We start from the raw sequence: 18,810 nt of genomic DNA, 5'->3' as shown, positions 1-18,810 counted from the left end.
GTGATGGTGACATTGCTGTCACTAGCAGAGTCTTTGCGTGCCACTGGCTGCGGCCGCAGATGCATGGCGCAGAAGGAAAGGCCGAGGTCCGGAGAGGTACTGGGTCGCAGAGCCTCATTTCCCCATATTTGACAAGCGCTGATATGGGTTTATACAGAGACCCCATCCTTGGTGTATGGACAGACATTTCTCTGATGAAGTGGCTGGGGGGCCAGCCTGCCAGTTTATAAGAGGGAAACTGAGGCACGGTCTTATGTGAGGCTGGCAGAAGGTGCTGCTGTTCATACCTCGTGTCCTTCAGAGCACCTACTTAGGACAGAATAAAACATCTTTTTCTGGCAAGAAGAGCCGCTGTGGGTGGCTTTCGCAGCCTCTCCACCCGCCTGCCCTGAGCCAGCGGGTTGTCACGGTGTGATGGGGGAACCAGGACACCCTGCAGGCTGCGCATCCAAGCGAAAAAAGCGTTGTTCAAAGCCACTGACCACATCAGACGCTCCCCAAAGGGGCTCTTAAGCGTTCGCTATCGATGACTTCGGAATATACCTCTTCTTGCGTTCCACGAAGGTGAGAAATGACTCTGTCCTTTGTCATCGTTCTTTTCTTGCAGGGACATGAGATGACTTCTTTGGGTACGTTGATGTATTGCAGAGGAACGGCAGGACTCGGCGACAGTGAGCAAGGATTGCTGTAGCCTGGGAATTTGCAATGGAAGAGCTGTCCTAATTAGTGCTTTGCATGGCTGCTCGTTTCTGGAAGTCAAAAGCCTTATTTCACATCAGTTTAATCCACTCCAGGATTAAACTAGTTTAGGATTAAGGCACTGCTAGTCTGGAATAAAGGCTTCCACACTGAGAATTAAGAGGCATTCTGCACTAACCCACTGGGAAAATCAAGATACTGAATATAAATTAACTGTTGAGGTGGATTAGGTAAATGGCATTAATCCCTGTGGGAAGGCAGAAGGCCTGCAGTCACAATTCGATCTTGCTCTCTCTGCTGCTCAGGTGGTTTAAACATAAATAAATTAAGGGTATTCTGTCCACACAGGGTGTCAGTGCCGTTTCATTAATGCACTTCGGGGCCTCCTTTGGCTAGTTTGAGTTGATTTCTTGGAGTAAGAGGGCTCTAGTAAAGGTGTTTCTGCCATACCAGCTCCTCGCCGAGCGAAGGCTGTGGCAGCAGCAAGGGTGCCAGCACTCAGGTTTTAGGGACCAACTGCCAGACCAGAAAAGCTGTGACCAGGTGGTAGAAACCACTGCGCAAGCTCACACTGTCAAGACATACGGGCTTAAAAGACACTGGCGGGGTAGTTTTGTCCCAGTTTGCTGCACTGGGTAACACACATCTTCCTTGTCTGAACTTCACAGCAGTTAAGGGTATTGCTGAACGAGCTCCTTGACCTGAAGGATGCGCGGCCATGCTCGTGCCCACCTGAGTCCAACGTGAGGGAGTGTAGAAATACAGGCAGAACTGATGGCACGTGAGTACCCAGGCCAGTGCTGGCGGCCGAGAGCGCCAGGTTTGGAGAACGACTTGGTCGCATTCAGAGCAGGTGGAAGTGTCTCTCCTGTGCTATGGAAGACAGAGCTTTGTCTTTGCGTAGTGATTTAAGTGCATGTCAAAGCTGGGTCTGCTGGAAGAGGGAGGTGATCCATGGGATTAGGATCAATGTGAGGATGCCAAACTGACATGGGATGGGAAAAATACAACTCAGTAGCTACTAAAGGGATGGCATTCTTGCCGGCTTTAGAAAAGATGTGGAAGCCACACCCCTGGAGACAGTGTTTGGCAAACGAGACTGCCAAACCAAGTGCTTAAACCAAGGTAATTTTCTCCTACTCATGTATGAAATCGTGGAGCCTGAGCAGCTGGGTAAAACAGACTGCGTGGATCAACTGCTGTTAATCCACTCCAGGGAAAGGATGGTACCTAGAGCTGGCTACGTCCCCACGGCCAAAAACAGGGCTCTGGCTTTACTGTGCTGCACATGCCGAGGATTAATCACGTCCTGTTTCAAAAAAGAGTAAGGGAATTGGGGGGAGCAGGAAGGGGAGGGGGGGTTGGAGAGAGGATTTCTTCCACCATCATCTTAATAGTTTAGGTGAAAGGCTGATAGCTGGAGCCTATAAGCAGCTCTGAGAAGCTTCTCGTCTTATAAAAAGCTGTCAACAATGTAGTTTTCCCCCTCCATGTAGTGTAAATGATCCTTGCCTGCTATGCCTTCTCTTCCCGCTGCCTTCCATAAGCACCAGGCTGACCTGAATGGTTAGCTGGCCCTTAACGGCTGATCTGCGGTTTGATGGTCCCACATCTCCCAGGCCACCCGGGCTAGAAATGGAGCGTCACAGCTCCCCTGTCCTTCCCGAGCCTCAGGCTCCATCTCTGCCAGACTGCACCGAGCTCGCTTCCACCTGCGCAGGGGTGAGCATAGCGACGTGCCTGCACCACGGCAGGGGCGCAGGGGCACAGGCAAAGGGCTCAGGCGGGGGCACCGTGGTTCCCCAGAGCAGTTGCTCCAGTCGTTAATCGGTAAAAAAGGTGCGGTAAGTGGTGCCAGGGCCAGAGCCAAGCACGTGCAGTGCCTGCCTCGCCGCTTGCAGCATTGCAGTGGGGAAGCGTTTGCTCCAGGGAATGAGAAACGCTACCCTAAACCCCACCTCTAGGAATCATAATTGAAGGCTCTTATTTCAGTTGACATAATTATGACAAATATTGTGAAAAGTGACTCTGAGTGTGTCTAACAGAGCAAAGGCTGCAGGTGCACAGGTACCTCACAAACAGCATTATCCCAGTAGAGCATCTGCTTATTTTTTTCCTCTCATTTTCAGCAGTAAGCCATCCTAGCCCCCATGTTCAGCTTGACCTGCTACACCACCTCTGCTCCCGTACCTGCTGCCTATCCGCTTGCTTCTTCAAGCCTGCTTTTCTGTGGTTGACTATTCCACCCGAGCCCAGGACAGACGCAAAATTCCCTCTGAAATGCATCCTGCAATTGGCAGACCGTTTCTCCAACTTATCAAGACCATTTTGCATTCTTACTCTGTGCTCCAAGATGCTCGCAGCCTCTGCTGTCTTGGTAGTAACTTCAAATTTCATTTGTGGCCTCTCTGGACCCTCTGTTGGGTCAGTTACACTCACGCCATTACCAGATTCTGCATAGATTTTGGAATACAATTTCCCACTTATTCCCCCAACCTGTAATAATTTCACTAAGCCTCTCCTCTTACATTGCTTAAGAGAACGCCACGGGAGCCTGCAGCTAGAGCTAACGTGAGAGACGTGATATTTACTATTTCTCCCCACATCTACAAGCCTAGGTCTGGCACAGAAACAAGCTCGGCTGCTTTCTAGGGATTGAAGCAACCCAGGTTGCTCTTTACTGCCCTGACTTTTTGCCTCTGTCTATTTAAAAAGAGGCAGTGTTTGCCATTTTCTGGACTTCTGCAGACTTCAGAGTCCTCCCGATGCTCTTGGAGACCAAAGCTAACGGCACTGATTTCTCTAATCACAGTGCATATTACTGCTTTCTGTCTCCTTGGGGAAAATGCTTTCAGGTCAGGCTGACTTAAAACAAGCTTCTACTCCAAACACTTCCTTAGCTCTTGGGGTTTTTCCCTCTTTGTGAGGGTCCAGCCAAGGCCCAAGAGTCCTTTGATCTACCACAACATTTGCAATACAGTGCTTGCGGGGCCAGCGCCTCTGCTATTTCCGAGTCACGCACACGTGGTCAGGCTCATTAGACAAGATATTACGAAAGGCATTAGAAGGACATACAGAAATCCCTGTGGGACACCCAGTCCTTGGGTTTTATCTTCTTACTATGCCACTTTTACAACAGGAGTCACTCGATGGTCCAGTCCATGCCATGCAAAAAAGTCAATCAAACCATAAGCCCCAAAAAAAGACCAAAACATAAAACCAAAGAAAACAAAAAACCACACCAGCCCTAAAACATGCCACTGCAAAATCTTTTGATTTTATCGTAGTTTTTAGCTTTGAAGGAAATGTTGTGTTGTTTCTTTGCCACTCACAGAGTCACTGGCGTCTGCTTTGGGGCAGGGAGCACCAAACACAGAAGAGCAACTGATTGTGGCTGTACCTGGGAGCTGGTGGCTAATCACAGAAGAAATCTTAGCTGTTTCAGTGCAGAATTGTTCTTTTCCTCACGGTTGCTCAAGAGGCAACACAAAGCCTAACCCTGGGGGAAGGAGCCTCCCCCGCTGGAGGTGCAGGCTGGGCTGTCGGGCAGAGAAGGGCAAGGTGTTAATCTCTGGCTTTTTTTTGGTAGAACCCCGAACTGACAACACTCGCCTCAGCCATGGGGAAGAGCTCGGATACAAGCAGGGGTGGGTCTCAGGAAAAGCATCCCCGCAAGAGGGGCTCCTCCGGGGCTGGACAGCCGGCTGAGCATGAGCCAGCAGTGCCCAGGTGGCCAAGGAGGCCACCAGCCCCCGGGCTTGTGTCAGCACTGGTGTGGCCAGCAGGAGCCGGGCAGGGATGGGGCCCCTGTGCTCGGCACTGGGGAGGCCCCACCTCGAATGCTGGGCTCAGGTTTGGGCCCCTCGGGACAAGAAGGGCCTGGAGGGGCTGGAGCGTGTCCAGAGAAGGGCAGCGGGGCTGGGGCAGGGTCTGGAGCACAAGAGTGCTGGGGGGTGGCTGAGGGGGCTGGGGGGGTTTAGCCTGGAGAAGGGGGGGCTGAGGGGAGCCCTTCTCGCTCTCTGCAGCTGCCTGAGAGGGGCTGGAGTGAGGGGGGGGTCGGTCTCTGCTCCCAGGTCACCAGGGACAGGACGAGAGGGAACGGCCTCAAGCTGCGTCAGGGGAGGTTTGGGTTGGGTGTGAGGGGAAATGTCTTCCCTGCCAGAGGGGTCAGGCCCTGGCACAGGCTGCCCAGAGAGGTGGGGGGTCACCGTCCCTGGGGGGGTTCAAACACCGTGTACATGTGGCACTTGGGGCCACGGTTTAGGAGGCCTGGGGGTGTTGGGTTGGCGGCTGGACTTGATATCCCAGAGCTCTTTCCCAACCGTAATGATTCCGTGGTCCTGTGATTCTACGTGCCACCACGACGCGCCCCTCACCCCGGCCCGGGGGCGGGGGGTCCCGGCAGCGGCACCTCCCCGAGACTCGGCGGGGGTCGGACGGGGACGGGACAGCGGGATGCTGCCCCTCGCCACCCCCCCGTAAGCCGCTGGCGGCCCCGGCGGAGCGGCGGGGGCCGGGCCCGGGGAGGGGCTGCCTCGGGGCGGCGGCGGGCCGACGCTCCTCCCCGCTCGGCGGAAAGTTTGGGGCCGGCCGGAGCCTGGCGGCGGCGGGAGCCGGGCTCCCCCCGGAGCTCCCATGTCCCGGGCTGCCGGGGCAGCGCCATGGGGAACGGCAGCGCCGGGACCGAGCCCTGCAACGGCACCGCGCTGCCGCCGCCGCCGCCGCCGCCCCCGCCGGCCGCCGGCCACAACGTCGCCGCCCTGGTGCTGGGCATCGTCCTCATCCTGCTCGTCGTGGGGGGCAACGGGCTGGTGTGCCTCAGCGTCTGCACCGAGCGGGCGCTGAAGACCACCACCAACTACTTCATCGTCAGCCTCGCCGTCGCCGACCTGCTGCTCGCCCTCCTCGTCCTGCCCCTCTACGTGTACTCCGAGGTGAGGCTGCCCGCGGGGGGCTGCGGGGCACCGGGGCGGCGGGGGGTGTGCGGGAGCGGGACTTGGGGCCCCCCGGGGGTTTCCCCGAAAGCGACAGGGCTGCGCGGTGCGATCGGCGAGAGACCAAGCGCGGAGGGTTAAAGCCCCTCTCCGGGTTTGTTCCCCACCTCCGTCCCTGCGGTTCGGGAGCGCCGCCGCCGCTCGGGCCCTGGGACGGCCGCCGCGCTCCGGCCGCGGGCCGCGGGCCCCGCTCCGCCGCTGGCATCGCTGCGCCGCTCTCAAACCAGCGCGGCTTCTCCCTCAGCCTCCCACGGCATCGCCGCTGCCCGCGGGCGCGAAACCGCTGCAGGACCCCGGAGCAGGACCCCGGAGCCGTGGTAGCGGCAGCCGGTTTAGTGCGAGTTCGTGGGCTCCCCCGTGGTCCTCCCGGGCGGCCGCCGAGAGCGCCGGGGGGAGATGCGCCGAGAGCACCGCGGGGAGGTGCACCGGGGTGTCTGCCCGGGCCGGGTCAGCAGCTCTGGGCAGCCCTTGCATCGCACACATCCCAGGTTGCCATCAGCAAACGGTTAGGAAGGGACAGAGAGCTCCCGTGCTGTGCTCTGCCTGGCGTAAGGTGAGCAGGTTTTGGGGATAAGGGAGATGTTTAGCCAGGAAACAGGTTTCCATGTCGAGTTGAGATGGGGAAACTGTCCTTCTAGGGAGGTGGATGGGATTTGGTCACCCTACATCAAGGTGGCTTTGGTGGGCTCGCTTCAGGACTCCTCCTGGCAGGCGTGCTCGGGTTGGCGCGGGCCTGACCCTGCGTGCGGTGGTGGTCGTGGAGAGCCGCCCCAGGGGCTTTGGGTCAGGCTTTCTGTTCACCTCCGAGACTGTAACAGCTGAGGGAAGGAAGAACAGGAGCTCCTGAGGGCGAGTGGTTTTGCATTTCTCTCTGCCTCTCTGTAAAAAGGGAGATAATTCACTGCCAGGGGATTGATAACGCCTTGAGATTGCAGGGGGATTTGTTGGGCTGGAGCGAGGAGGCTCGCTGGAGCCTGCCCGTTAGCACCAGCGAGTGGCTGTTTCCCTGCTCCCGTGGATGAAAGCACACAGAGCCCAAAATAGGAGCTGTTTTGCAGCTGCCCTCACGGAAGAAAAAGGAGCCCTCTTCTTTCCAGTTGCGGGGAGAGCCAGGACGTAACCCTGAGCACAGCGAGCAGCCCCAGCAAGCCGCAGCCTGGGCGCCGGGGCAGGGTGCGGTTTCGGATAGCCACCTGATCTGTAGGGTGGTGGCCTAAGTGCTTCGTCAGGGAGTGAAAGGGGCTGTCCCCGTGAGAGAGGCTGGGTGGTGTTCCCGTCCCTGACGGCTGACACGAGAGCGTACCAGCAGTGTTCAGGCCTTAGCATCTCCCCTCCTCTCGCATGCCGGGGCTGCCGCTTAGCACCACGGGGACCGGCCTATATTTTCTTAGGCAAGGCAGGCTGCGGATTAGAGCTTAGGATGCTTTTAGCCTCTCTACCTGGTCCTAGGATTTTGCAGGACATGGTGACCTCCCTGGAGACAGAGGTGTTCTGGAGGGACACGTTTGGCAGGGAACCCGTGAGGAGAGCCAGTGAAGATTCCCCTCTCTCCACCACACTGACAGAAGCCCCCCAGTGCTGTTTGGTTGTAGTGGTTTTGCTTTTCCTTTGTTAACTCAGTTTTGGTGGTTAGAAAGCCTCTGTCTTCATGATTCTTCTCAGCTACTTCTTGCTACTTGGAATTCCCCCTTTTTTTAACCTTGCTCTTTCTGTTGTCCCTCCATGCCTCCAGGTCCCTGTTGTGTCAGCAGACACACTCACCCGTGGGGTTTCCTCCAGCCTGCAGGCTTGAGTTTTGCTGGCGTATGTAAAATGCTAGTTCACATACTCTGGGGTACCTCGGAAAATGCTTCCAGCTGGGCATGAGCATTGTGGGGCTTTCCTTGGGTACCACAGACACCCCACAAACTCTGGATGCTCAGGCAATGGGTGTTCAGCCCTGTACGAGCTTTAAAAACCTGGGCTGTCCAGCCTGTGCCATAGCTGTGGTGATACTCTGTGCGTTCGCTTCCATAGCTGTTCAGAACCATCAGTTTTGAGGTGTAACTCTTCCGTGTCTCTGCACCCAGGGCATTAAACCACAGGGAATGAAGGCGGCGTATGACAGAATTGTCTTTCCCTCCACCTTCTGCAGCCCCTCTAACAAGGCAGGCTTTCAGAGGCGTAGGACACCCTGTGAAAAAAGCACGCACCAGGATCTGCACTCCTCCCACGCAGCGGTCACGCACAGAGCGGGTGTGGAAGGCGCTGCACAGGTATGGAGAGAAAGGCAGCACTGGGCAGCAGGCACAGCCTCCTCCAGCAGGCAATGGGGTCTTGACATGTAGGGCCGCTCAGGCTGTCGTGTTGAAGCAGTTCCCATGTCGTGCCTGGAACTTTCTTGGTGGGCTCAGAGCCTGTAGTGCCCGTGTTCATTTTTAATAATCTATTTTTAATAATCTCCTATATGTTGGTACAGGATTTGCAGCTCGTTTTGTTCTGAAATATGCTAAGGAAGAGTGAGGGTAGCCATTGAGTCAGTGCCGGGGGACAGGAATTTTTGTGTTGTTTTTTCTTCTCTTTTCTTGGAGGTAAAACCTGTAGCTCAGGATCAGCCGCTCGGATGGGGGGGCAGGGTACAGCGATTGCTGCTGCTTAAAACTAGCCTGATTCCAGCTTGCATTCTGTACCGTTGCATTTAACCACTGAAAGCGGGGCACGGACGGTCCCGAATGCTCAGTTCAACCTTTGTTCCTGGTGTGGGTTCTTTTGTTTGGCTGTTGTTTTTAACTTTGCTACAGCTACTCAGAGAGTAAAGGTGGACCTTGAGGGCTTATTGGAAAACTTGAAAAACAGCTGAGAGGGTGGGGTTTTGCTTCTTGTTTAGCAGGAACAGAGCAATAAACTCTGAGCACTTCTTTCCTTCAGCAGGAGAAGCTTGGTCATCTTGTGCTTTTTTTTGCCATGAGATGGATTCCTGTGTTAGGATTTTGGAAACGTCCTTCCCAGTCAGGGCTTTAGAAGACAGCTGGAGGGATTTAACTTTTGAGGTGATATCTGACATCCCCACAAAACAAGAGATCTCCCACAAGCTCCAGTGGGGACGGGATTCCTTCCCGTGAGATGTGGATTATCCTTTGCTGCTGTTCACAGAAGCCTGAGCACAGTGATCTTGGCTGCTATTTCTAGTTGTTAAGAAAGCTTATTCTGATGCGTGAGCAGCATTTGTTGACACATACTCTCCCTTTGTACTTCTGGAAGAGCCAGCATCATGTTTTGTCACAGCTAAACTCTTAGTCCGTGGTGAGGATTCAGAGGTCTTGGCTGTAGGAAGCCAAGTTGTGTGTTAGTTCTCTCTGGATGTCCCTTGTTCGTACCTGCAGGGTTGGAGGGCTGCTGAAAGCAGGTGCTAGACAAGGGGGAAATCGGTGTGTGCGGTCACAACTGTTCCTTTTCTGTGCCGCTTCACAATCACTGCAGTCTCCGCTGGAAATGGAGCTTGGCAGAAGGGCAGGGAGATGGGGCCATCTAATGCCAACCTCCTCCAGTCCTGTCCTCACACGTGCAGCTTGCGGGAGAGGCACCACGGTGGTGCGATGGCTCTCCGATGGCGAGCAGGAGATGGTGGCTGTTGCTCCTGGCTAGTTGTGGTCCTGCCGCACTAGCCTCCCTCAACACATGTGAAAATGGACAGTCTTCGGCTGAGAGAACTTTCTCTGGAAATAGGCCAGTGGTGCAGGAAATCAGTACCTCCCACGGAACCGGAGCCGTGCGGCGCTCTCCAGGAGCGCAGGAAAGCCTGTAGACCTCTTCTCCCCACAGACCAGCCTTCTCTGTGCGAGATGAATGTTTTCGCTGAGTCCTGCCCTGTCCTAAATCTCTAGAGTCTACAACACGTTGTGGGAGTTCTTCAGGCTTATTTCTTTCCTCATTAATTTGCCCTGCCAACTTTACCACTTTAGCAGCTCAAGTTAACACCTGGGGCTTTAATGAGAGTGTTAAAACTGATGTGATGAAGCTGGCCTTCCTTAAATCCAAATGTTGTTGTCATTTGTCACTTCTGATCCTCCACAACCTGGTGTAACCGAGAAGCACCCTATGGATGAGAAGGGAAGAAACATCAGCTTTCCACTGGCTTAAAGCATCTGTTTCCAAACTGAACAGCTCCCAAGACTGTGGATGTGAAGTGAATCCCTGACAGGGCAGTGTTTACAGCCAGCTTCTCCTTTGCAGAAATACACCATCTTTAAAGAAAAGCAGATGAACTTCTGTACCCTGATCATTCCTCATTCTGTTTGGAGTGCTGGTTCGGGTGGAGGTGGCTCAGCGCTGTTTGCCATTTGTGTTGTTAGCCACTACTCAGGGGTGACGGAGCCGATGTGCCGGTATCGGTACGTACACAGGCACTCACATGCCAAATCACAGCGTGGCGACGCAGCTGTGCCCAGTGCTTCCCACTGACCTTGGTGAGACACAGAACAAAGATGTGTTCTGGCGTTTGCCGGTTGTTAATTACCACACGGCAGGCTGCCCTGGTGTGCAGAAGGCATTTACCTTCCAACTCGTTTGGGAATCTCAGCTCTTAGCAGTGTGACAGGGAGAGGTAAAAATCCCTGGGGAAGGTGGACTGCTCTTCTGCAGCAGCCTTGTCTTTCTGACGGGAGTGTGAAGTGCTCTCCTAGAATTCCCGTGCCATAAGGCAAGGATGAGGGGAAGCATGTGGGAAGGAGGTGGCCTGGGGCCCTCCCAGAGGTCCATGATAATTCCCCAGGGGCAAAGCCCTGCTCTTGTACGAAGAGGCCAGGAGAAGATTCTGGAGTCTGCCTTGGAGGGGTGATAGCACTGAAAATGGGGGTTATCACTCCCCTGAGGCAGTGAGGGCACGTGAGAAAGCAGAGCTACAGGGTGCAGTGGACGTACTGCAGAACATCATCAGGCTCCGCGTGGCTTTGCCCACTAGAAATCTGCAGGGAGGGAGCTGCATGGCTGCAAAGGCTCATCTTTGCATTTACCTGCTTCCTCTGCTCGAAGGCTCAGTGACAACGGCAGGAGCCACAGCAGCAGTGTATATAGTCCCCATTAACGGAGGCATTCCCGGCAACTTCCACTCTTGTGCTCTGCTGTAGAGCGTACCTCCTACCTGCCTCGCTCTGCAGACTGGTCCTTTGATCAGCTCTCTCCTTAATCCACGCTGAGTGCCTGAGCTGTGAAAGGGGTCTGATCCGGCGAGCTGCTGGCAGGAGCCGTGGAAGGCATGGTTATGTAAACATCTTTGCCGCTAAGATCTGTGTAATTGATTACGAAAAAGAGGAAACGGTTTTAGCAGATCTGAGAGTTTACCCTTCTGCAGGTCAGGGAAGATGAGCCCTTCCAAGCAGACGCTCTGCCTCGCAGATCCTCAGAGCGATAGAGCAGCCAGTACTAGTTATACAAGCCGTTTTCTTGGTCAGGGTGATGCTGTTCTGCATAAAACTTTTCAGGCTGTCAGTGTACCGCTGGTAGAGGAAGATCTCTTTTTCACAGCATGTCATGTGCCCGTGATGCAGCTCTTCTGAGAGACCAGACCTCTACCCTCCAAACTCTCTGCGGCTCTCTGTGAACGCATGTTGTCCTTTTTGCAGAGGTATCGAGACTAGTCTTTCCTGGAATCTTACAGCTTTAGTGGAGACAGATGTTGTTCTAGGCCTGACTGATGTCTGAGCCACACAGACTCTGCACAAAATACCAGGGAGATGATGCAGGCCAGCGATTATAAACCAGCACTAAGGAGTTTATTTGCAGTGACCAATAACGGGGGGAGGCGTCTTCAAATTTTGGGCCGTCATAATGTTTCGGGTGGGTGACCAGACTTTCCTGTCATTTCTGAAGAACCTTGGCCTCAATGATTTAAGTCAATCCAGGATTTCAGAGCCAGTGTGAACCCACCTTTGTCTTGTGTCCCACTCCCTCTCCTTCCTCTCTCCTTGCAGGTTGCATTGCGTCTTCTGGAGAATGTAGCAGTCGTCAAGGCTCTTAAAAAAAGGCCCAGAGTCAGCTTCTTGTGGGCATTTGGACAATTCTTTGACCGTGCTGCTGGACTTTGCCCACTTGCAAGGATTATTACACTTCTGATTGGTGTCGTAGCCTTTCCAGCAGGCTCTTAGGGTTGGCGCTTTCCGTCCCTCCATGCTATGCGCTTGGGCCGTGGCCTCGCTGAGGGCAGGCAGGTGCTCGTTCGGAAGTTCAGCTGGGCACCTCCTCGTCCACTTGCAGGCTGCTGTTGCCTGGGTATCTTATTTCAGCTGCCATCACCACCAAAGGGTGACTCTGTGGTCTCTGCTTCTTAGTGAGCCTCTTTGCAGGGCTGGCGAGAGAGGCGGGTGTGAAGCTGCGCGTGGTGCCGTGCAGAAGCATGTGGCAGGACTGAGACAAGGGCTGTTATCATAAGAAGTAAGACGAAAACCTTTGGCCCTCTCGTGGCTCACACCCTCAGGAGCACCGGCAGCATAAGAGCTCTTCTGGCATCCACCTCATTTACAAGAAGGCAGATTTTTTTCTTACCAATCGGCTGTGCTTAGGAACAGGGACGCCAAAGCGACCTGAGCTAGGAAGGCAGCCTGCGAGGGCATTTGAGGTCAAGTCTGTCTCCTGCCATCCACCATCCCATAAAATCAAAATCTTTTCCGTAACTTCTTTGTAACAAATTCTTCGTAAGAAGCAGCTGGATTTGTTCCTCCTCTGCGCATAGTGGTTGATCCAGACCCTAAGTGCCATCTGTAGTGAGATGCTGGTGTCTTGTAAGAGGCCCTGGTGGCTGGACGTGAATTTACTGGCGCTGCCAACCTTGGTCAGCTGAACAAGCAGCCAGCCTGCACCTGCGATACCGCGCTGAAAGGGGCCTGCCTTGCGTGGGGGGAGGCAATCGCTATCACCTTCCTACAAACCCTCCTTGCCTGCCAGGCAGCATGGAGCTAAGGGCAGAGCGTGACCCTCCCTCCCCACATACTTTTCCATCTTCTTCCACGAAGCGATGCCCAGAGGTTTCCAGGGCGGTGGTTAATATGCCTAACCTCACCTAGTTCAGGCTCAGACCATATCCTCACCAGAGCTGTGCAGAGCATGTCATCAGCCTTAGAGATGTGCTAGCAGGTAGGCTGGCTTGTGGGGTTAGGTTTGCAGCTTTGTTTTGTTTAGTTAAGGGAGGAGGCTTGCCTGCAGAGCATCTGTTTGGCTGTGCAACCAGCTGCCTGTGCCTTCTCAGCAGCAGCACTCCCGATGGCGCATGGCTGCCCAAAACCAAGGGGCCTCACGCTGAAAAAGCAGAGAATGCAGAAAAGCTGATGGAAATGGAGTCGCTCTGGAGCGCTTCTTAAAGGCGGCCTGAGCCATTTATGATGCCTAAAGCTTTACACTGTGTACTTGATGGGCTAATCTTCTGCAACCTCCTGTAATTAGGTACCACTTAATCACGTGACCCAGCAAAGCCAGCTCTGCCGCTAATCCAAAGTCACTCACCCGGCAGAGAGGTTCTTGGCGCATTTTGCTGAAGTGGGCGGGCAAGATCCACGGTATAATGGAAAGTCCTCTCCCAGCACTTTCCCCAGAGCCGGAGCCTTGGGTTTGGCGGGGTAAGGGAAGGGCTTGTAGCATTTTCTGAGCATGCAGCTTGAATCTCACGGCAAAGGCTGTGTCCTCTGAAGGCGCTGCAGCCTGAGAGCTCTCGCCCTTTTCAAGATCAATTAGTTCCCTTCTTCCTCTCAACTGCTACACTAGGACGGAGGTTCAGCTTGAGCTGAGCAGGGTTTTGAGCCCCTCTTTTGCAGTCAGGGGAAAACAAAAAGGCACCCTCTCTTGTTGTACTAAAATGAGAATTTTTATAAAAATTCTGTTTATGGCCTCATCCTAGGGGCAGTTGTCCTGGTGCGAGGAAAGGAAGCCGACATTCAGTGCATCAGCTTTGGGTGCAGGAGGGTCTGGACAAGTGTTTGGTGTCACGTGCTGAAGAAGGGTTTAATGAATCCTGACTTATTTCTGTGCTCCTTGAGCTTTTCCTTCCATTCCCATTTTCCGGCAGCCAGGTTCGCAGCACACTGCTGAGCAAACATTCCCGTTCCACAAGCTGGTGTTGATAAACCGCAAACCCTTGAGCATTTTGTGGCTTTGTTGTTGTTTGCTTTTTTTTTCCTGAGGATTATCTGGGATGCGGTAGCTTAGATTTTTAACTGATCTCTTCTGTATTGAGTAGTCAGTGCTTCCAAGTCATACGGACCAATGACACACGTCTGGTCATGTCCTCTCGCTGGCAGCTCTTCTGCTTTGCCCTGGGTGCCTGCAGTTGTAGAGAGAGCGAACAAGAGATTATACCTGACTAGCTTGAGCACAGTCTCAAGAGGCTGGCCTTGTGCTCAGCGTGACAGAATGAGACAGTTCTATTCAGACTGCCTGCAAACAGGACGTTGGAGCAGTTTGGTCATGAAAAATGGAAGAGGAGCTTTGTGCACCGTCGCTTGTTGAAGAGCCTCTCCCTGTTTCCTCAGTGAGGGGCAGCTGGTGATGCTGCGTGGCGAACGCTTAGCCCTGCATTACTGGGGAGATTTTGGGATGGTGAGTTTGATGGGTTTGGGGGTTCTGAGTCACTCTGCACTAACCCAAGGCAGTGGGCCGCCCTGCATCAGTTATTCTGCCCAGCATGACTTGCTTGGCAGTGCCGATGGTCTGTGGGCTCAAGTCTCCAGCCAGGCCAGAACCGCGGAGCCCTGTGTAAGCTGGGAGCTCTTGTGTGGGGCTAATCCCGAGTGCTGCTGCTTTGCTGGGAGGGGAGTATCATGCCGGGGGCAGGACTGCTTGCCTTCAGGCTGCTCATTTGGAGGAAAACGTGGGTGGCTGAGGCACCCCAGCACGGAGGTGTTTCCTGACACTGTCAAGGCAGTGGGACATGGCATCTGCTGACCCCGGGGATCTTTTCAGTTCCAGGGAGGTGTGTGGTCCCTCAGCACGGTGCTGTGCGACGCCCTGATGACCATGGATGTGATGCTGTGCACGGCCTCCATCTTCAACCTCTGTGCTATCAGCGTGGATCGGTAAGTGCCTTCCTCCTCCTCGTGCCAGGGGAGAGAGCGCTGTGTCCTGCCATCAGGCTGCTTCCACACACGCCCTCGCAAGGGTCCCACGAGGGAGGCTGATTCTGTCCTCCCCTCAGGAGGGTGTTCTGCCCCACCGCCAGCCTGGTGTCCCAGCAGCACCCTTGTGGTGGCCAAGCTGAAAGCAAGTTGTGTGACGGGGCCAGAGCTGTCTCTTCTGAGTGGGGAGACTGGTTGTAGCCCAGGCCTTGGCTGTGTGGCAAGTGCCACTTGCAAGTGCCGGGTTTTGCCCCTGGGGCTCGGCAGCCCTGGCTGTACGGACAGGCTTGGGAGTGAGGGGCTGGGGAGCAGCTCTGCAGGGACCTGGGGGCTCTGCTCGACGGCAGGCTGAACACGAGCCCCCAGCGTGCCCTGGCAGCCCTGAGGGCCAGCCGTGCCCCGGGGGGCACCGAGCCCTGCATCGCAGCCGGGCGAGGGGGGGGATTGTCCCGCTCTGCCCCGCGCTGGGGCGGCCTCACCTGGAGCGCTGTGGCCAGCATTGGGCGCCACAGGACATCATCATTCTATGTAAGTTAATAGCAGGGGAAGGCCAGTGGCAGGCAGGTTTGGGACCACTCGCTTACGTTACCCGTGGTAACACCACCGTACTAGGACTGACTCGCCTGGGGCCTGTATTGGCAGGTTTATCGCTGTTTCAATCCCACTGAACTACAACCGGCGACAAATCGACCTGCGGCAGTTGATCCTTATATCCACCACCTGGATATTCGCCTTTGCTATAGCATCACCAGTCATATTCGGTCTCAACAACGTCCCAAACCGGGACCCCAGCTTGTGTCAGCTGGAGGATGACAACTACATCGTGTACTCCTCCATCTGCTCCTTCTTCATCCCTTGCCCCATCATGCTGGTGCTCTACTGCGCCATGTTCCAAGGGCTCAAGCGCTGGGAAGAAGCCAGGAAAGCCAAGCTAAGGGGCAGCATCTATGGGGCCAACAGGAAGCTCTATCACCCCTCAACCTTTATTGAGAGGGAGCAGACCGGACTGGAGCCAGAGGGCAACCCTTACGCCCGCTCTGACCACCCTGGGGACTATGTGATGGACAATGGCATCCGGACTGTCTCCTACCCGCACCTCAAGTACCCACACCCAGGCCACAGTCGGAAGCGGGCCAAGCTCAATGGCCGGGAGCGGAAGGCCATGCGGGTGCTGCCTGTCGTCGTCGGTGAGTAGCAGTCGGTGGCGGCTGGGGAAGGGCGGGAGAGGCACGGCGCTGTCCTGCAGTGGGGTTGTGCCTGGCGGGGTTTGTTGGAACCCGGAGAGGTGAACACACGCTCCACGGACTCCCCTGCCAGGGACCAAAGTGCCCAGGCCCGCGTGCTTGGGCAGCGATGAGGGGTGTCACGCTGAGTGCCACACTTTGTCCTCGCTGGAGGAGGCGAGGGTGAGATAAAAGCCACCTCCCTCTTGTTCCACCTCCCCAGTGCCACATCTGGGGTCCTCCTCCCTCTCTGTCACATGTGGACTTGTTTTTATACCTCCTGTGGAAGAGCCTGGTTGGGGCGAGACCTGCCGTTCTGTCTCTCATTGTGAGAGATGTTTATCCCGTGAAAATCTCAGTATCCCTTTGAGGCAAAGCAGAGCCAACAAACACCACCCTTGGGAAAGAACGGATATACAGTGTTCATAATCCAACCTTCTCTTCAAGGTAAACCGGTGACTCCTGATACCTTAAATGTGAATCCAAACCAATATATAACTTAGACTTTTAATCAACATTTAGGACAAGAAAGATCCTAAATTGTTTGTCTGGGCGTAAGCCCAGCTCTGTATGTCAGCACACCTGCTGCTTTTTCCCTAAGCGCTCTGAGCTGTCTCCATTCTTGTTTGGCCCAGGCCACGTTTGTTAAATTAAAGCCTTTTTAACTTTCACATCACTTTCTCTCTTTAATGTCCTTCTGGCAGGTGCTTTCCTCTTCTGCTGGACACCTTTTTTTGTGGTCCACATTACCAGGGCTCTCTGCAAGTCCTGCACCATTCCCGCTCAAGTCACCAGCATTGTCACTTGGCTGGGTTACGTCAACAGTGCTCTCAACCCTGTCATTTATACCGTTTTCAACGCGGAGTTCAGGAACTTCTTCCGCAAAGTCTTGCACCTCTTCTGCTGAGCCCACCGGAACTGGCGGGGAGAAGGAACGACCAGGCTAGGTTGTTTGGGGTTTTTTTTTTTTTATAGTTCATTAAAGATCTATTTCTGCCTAAGGTCTGCTGTCTTTGTTGGGGAGGAGGGAAGGAGGAGATGGCAGCCGAAGGATGCTGGCGCCCAGCCCTTTGTAATGAGGAGTTACAGGTGAGTACGAGTGGGAAACAGCTTGGATGCTATCCCCACTGCAAACTGCAGGTGTAGCCGCTTTTTGAACGCTTGGTGCTCAACATAAGTGGCAAGAGATGCCACAAGACAGCAGGGCTGCTTCTCAGAACAGCTCTTGCTTTGGATTTGGGTGTTTAGACTGGTTTGGGTTTCTCTTAGCTGTCACTAAGCAAAGTAAAACACCCCTCAAGGCCATGCTCCAGGGAGGCAGGAAAGCTGTGAAGCCTGCAGCTGCTCCGGCCCTGGGAGCTGCAGACAAATTCCCTGCTCTTACCCCCGCACCGGGGGAGTCCTCCTGGCTCCACCTTGCCAAACGTTGCTGAAGGAGCCCTCCCTTGCTGCAGCCCAGCCTGGAAACGGCCCATCTCCACCAGTTCCATGTGATTTAAACCGTGAGGACAAGCCAAGCTCGTGAGCATAGAGCAGAATTGAGCCCTGCTGATGCACACCAGGACACACTGCCTGTCTCCCAGTGCTGTTCTCGGAGCTGGGCTGTTGCCTTCGCCCCAGCAAAGAAGCCCCTGGGGTTGCAGGAAAGGGTAAGTGCAGAAATTCATCCCTCTTCATTTCAGAAGTGGCTCCGGACAGAGCTTTAGCCTGGCCAGAGGATTGATGAGGATCACAAGGGTTTGTTTGGTTTTTGGTTTTTTTATCATTTTACTGACAAGGCTGGCTGTCCCGGAGCAGGGCCCCACGTGCTGCTTGAGACGCTTTCAGCTGGCTCTGGGCCTGCCATGGGCTCTTCTGGCTGCTGGGGTGGCCCTGGCAGGGCTGGGAGGCAACATGGCCAAAAGTCTGGGTGGGGGGAAAGGCTGCTAAGCTCATTTCCCAGATGTTCACATGCCAGGTGAGGGAGTATCTACCTGTGCAACCTCCTTTCCCCTTGACTGATTTTTACTCCTGTTTGACACGGGACGTTGAAGTCCTACAAAAAAAAGAAACCCACAACAGTATTGCTAACTAAGGCCGGCCCCGGCTGAGGAATGCCAAGATTTGGCCAAGACGTGGAGCAATCCAAAGCGCCTGCTGCAGGGCAGCGCTGCTCTGCAATCCCACAGCTTGAAGTGCAGCAGCCGTTCCCAGCGCCCTAGAAGGACGGGCATCGCTCACCCCAAGCAGGAATGTCAGGCCGACGAGGAGACCCAGGGACACCTGACAGGCCGCAGCCGCCCCCTCGGTACCAGCTCACAAAACGCCGTTCTTGCCTCGCTAGCTTGTGCTTTCCCTGCCTGGGGCTGGTGACGGGTTGCGCTGAGGCTGCCGGGGCACGGATCACTCAAGGCTGGTGAGGATGGGAGTCGTGCGGTCCTTGTCAGAGCGTGCACCTGCCTAGGAGTGACTTTACATTGACCCATCCAAAGGCACACTGACGTTATTGCTACACCTCCAGAATTCCTTCTCAAGCTGTATGACACCTGCCAGGAACCACTTCCAACCTGCAGGGAAAAAATCCTTTATACTTTTCGGTCAACCTGAGCACGGTGACACCAAGGGTGGCCAGAGGGAGAAGCTGACGCTGTTCTCAGAGGCTCAGGAGGGAAACGAATGGTTATTGCACGCTTCTGAGTAGCGATTTTTGTGTAAGGTTGTTGCTTTCCGAGGGGGAACTTGTTTGCTTAGAAACAAACAGGAAAAGTACTGCAGGGAGGTCTGGAGGTTTTCTTTGACTAAGAATAAAAAATGCTCGAGCAATTTATCATCAATAAA

The 18,810-nt window shown here is 54.6% G+C and overlaps 1 protein-coding gene across 1 annotated transcript; it reads left to right on the top strand.

The window, feature by feature from the left end:
- The first annotated feature begins 5,251 nt into the window (after positions 1 to 5,251).
- On the top strand, positions 5,252 to 16,990 carry DRD4 (dopamine receptor D4). The gene is made up of 4 exons (XM_064453354.1): positions 5,252 to 5,633; positions 14,619 to 14,731; positions 15,413 to 15,957; positions 16,698 to 16,990. Exons 1-4 carry the CDS (start codon positions 5,361 to 5,363, stop codon positions 16,898 to 16,900), a joined length of 1,134 nt encoding a protein of 377 aa, XP_064309424.1. The 5' UTR covers positions 5,252 to 5,360; the 3' UTR covers positions 16,901 to 16,990.
- Positions 16,991 to 18,810: the final 1,820 nt, after the last annotated feature.

Source organism: Phalacrocorax carbo, chromosome 5, assembly GCF_963921805.1.
Source record: "Phalacrocorax carbo chromosome 5, bPhaCar2.1, whole genome shotgun sequence".
Classification (NCBI taxonomy): domain Eukaryota; kingdom Metazoa; phylum Chordata; class Aves; order Suliformes; family Phalacrocoracidae; genus Phalacrocorax; species Phalacrocorax carbo.
Note: the sequence above shows the minus strand (reverse complement) of the source record. Positions and strands in the feature narration are given on the sequence as shown.

Excerpts from the sequence above, each read along its gene's own strand:
- DRD4 (XM_064453354.1), top strand. The coding sequence starts at position 5,361 with ATGGGGAACGGCAGCGCCGGGACCGAGCCCTGCAACGGCACCGCGCTG. Across the intron at positions 5,634-14,618 it reads CCCTCTACGTGTACTCCGAG|TTCCAGGGAGGTGTGTGGTC; the intron begins GTGAGGCTGCCC and ends GGATCTTTTCAG. Across the intron at positions 14,732-15,412 it reads TGTGCTATCAGCGTGGATCG|GTTTATCGCTGTTTCAATCC; the intron begins GTAAGTGCCTTC and ends CTGTATTGGCAG.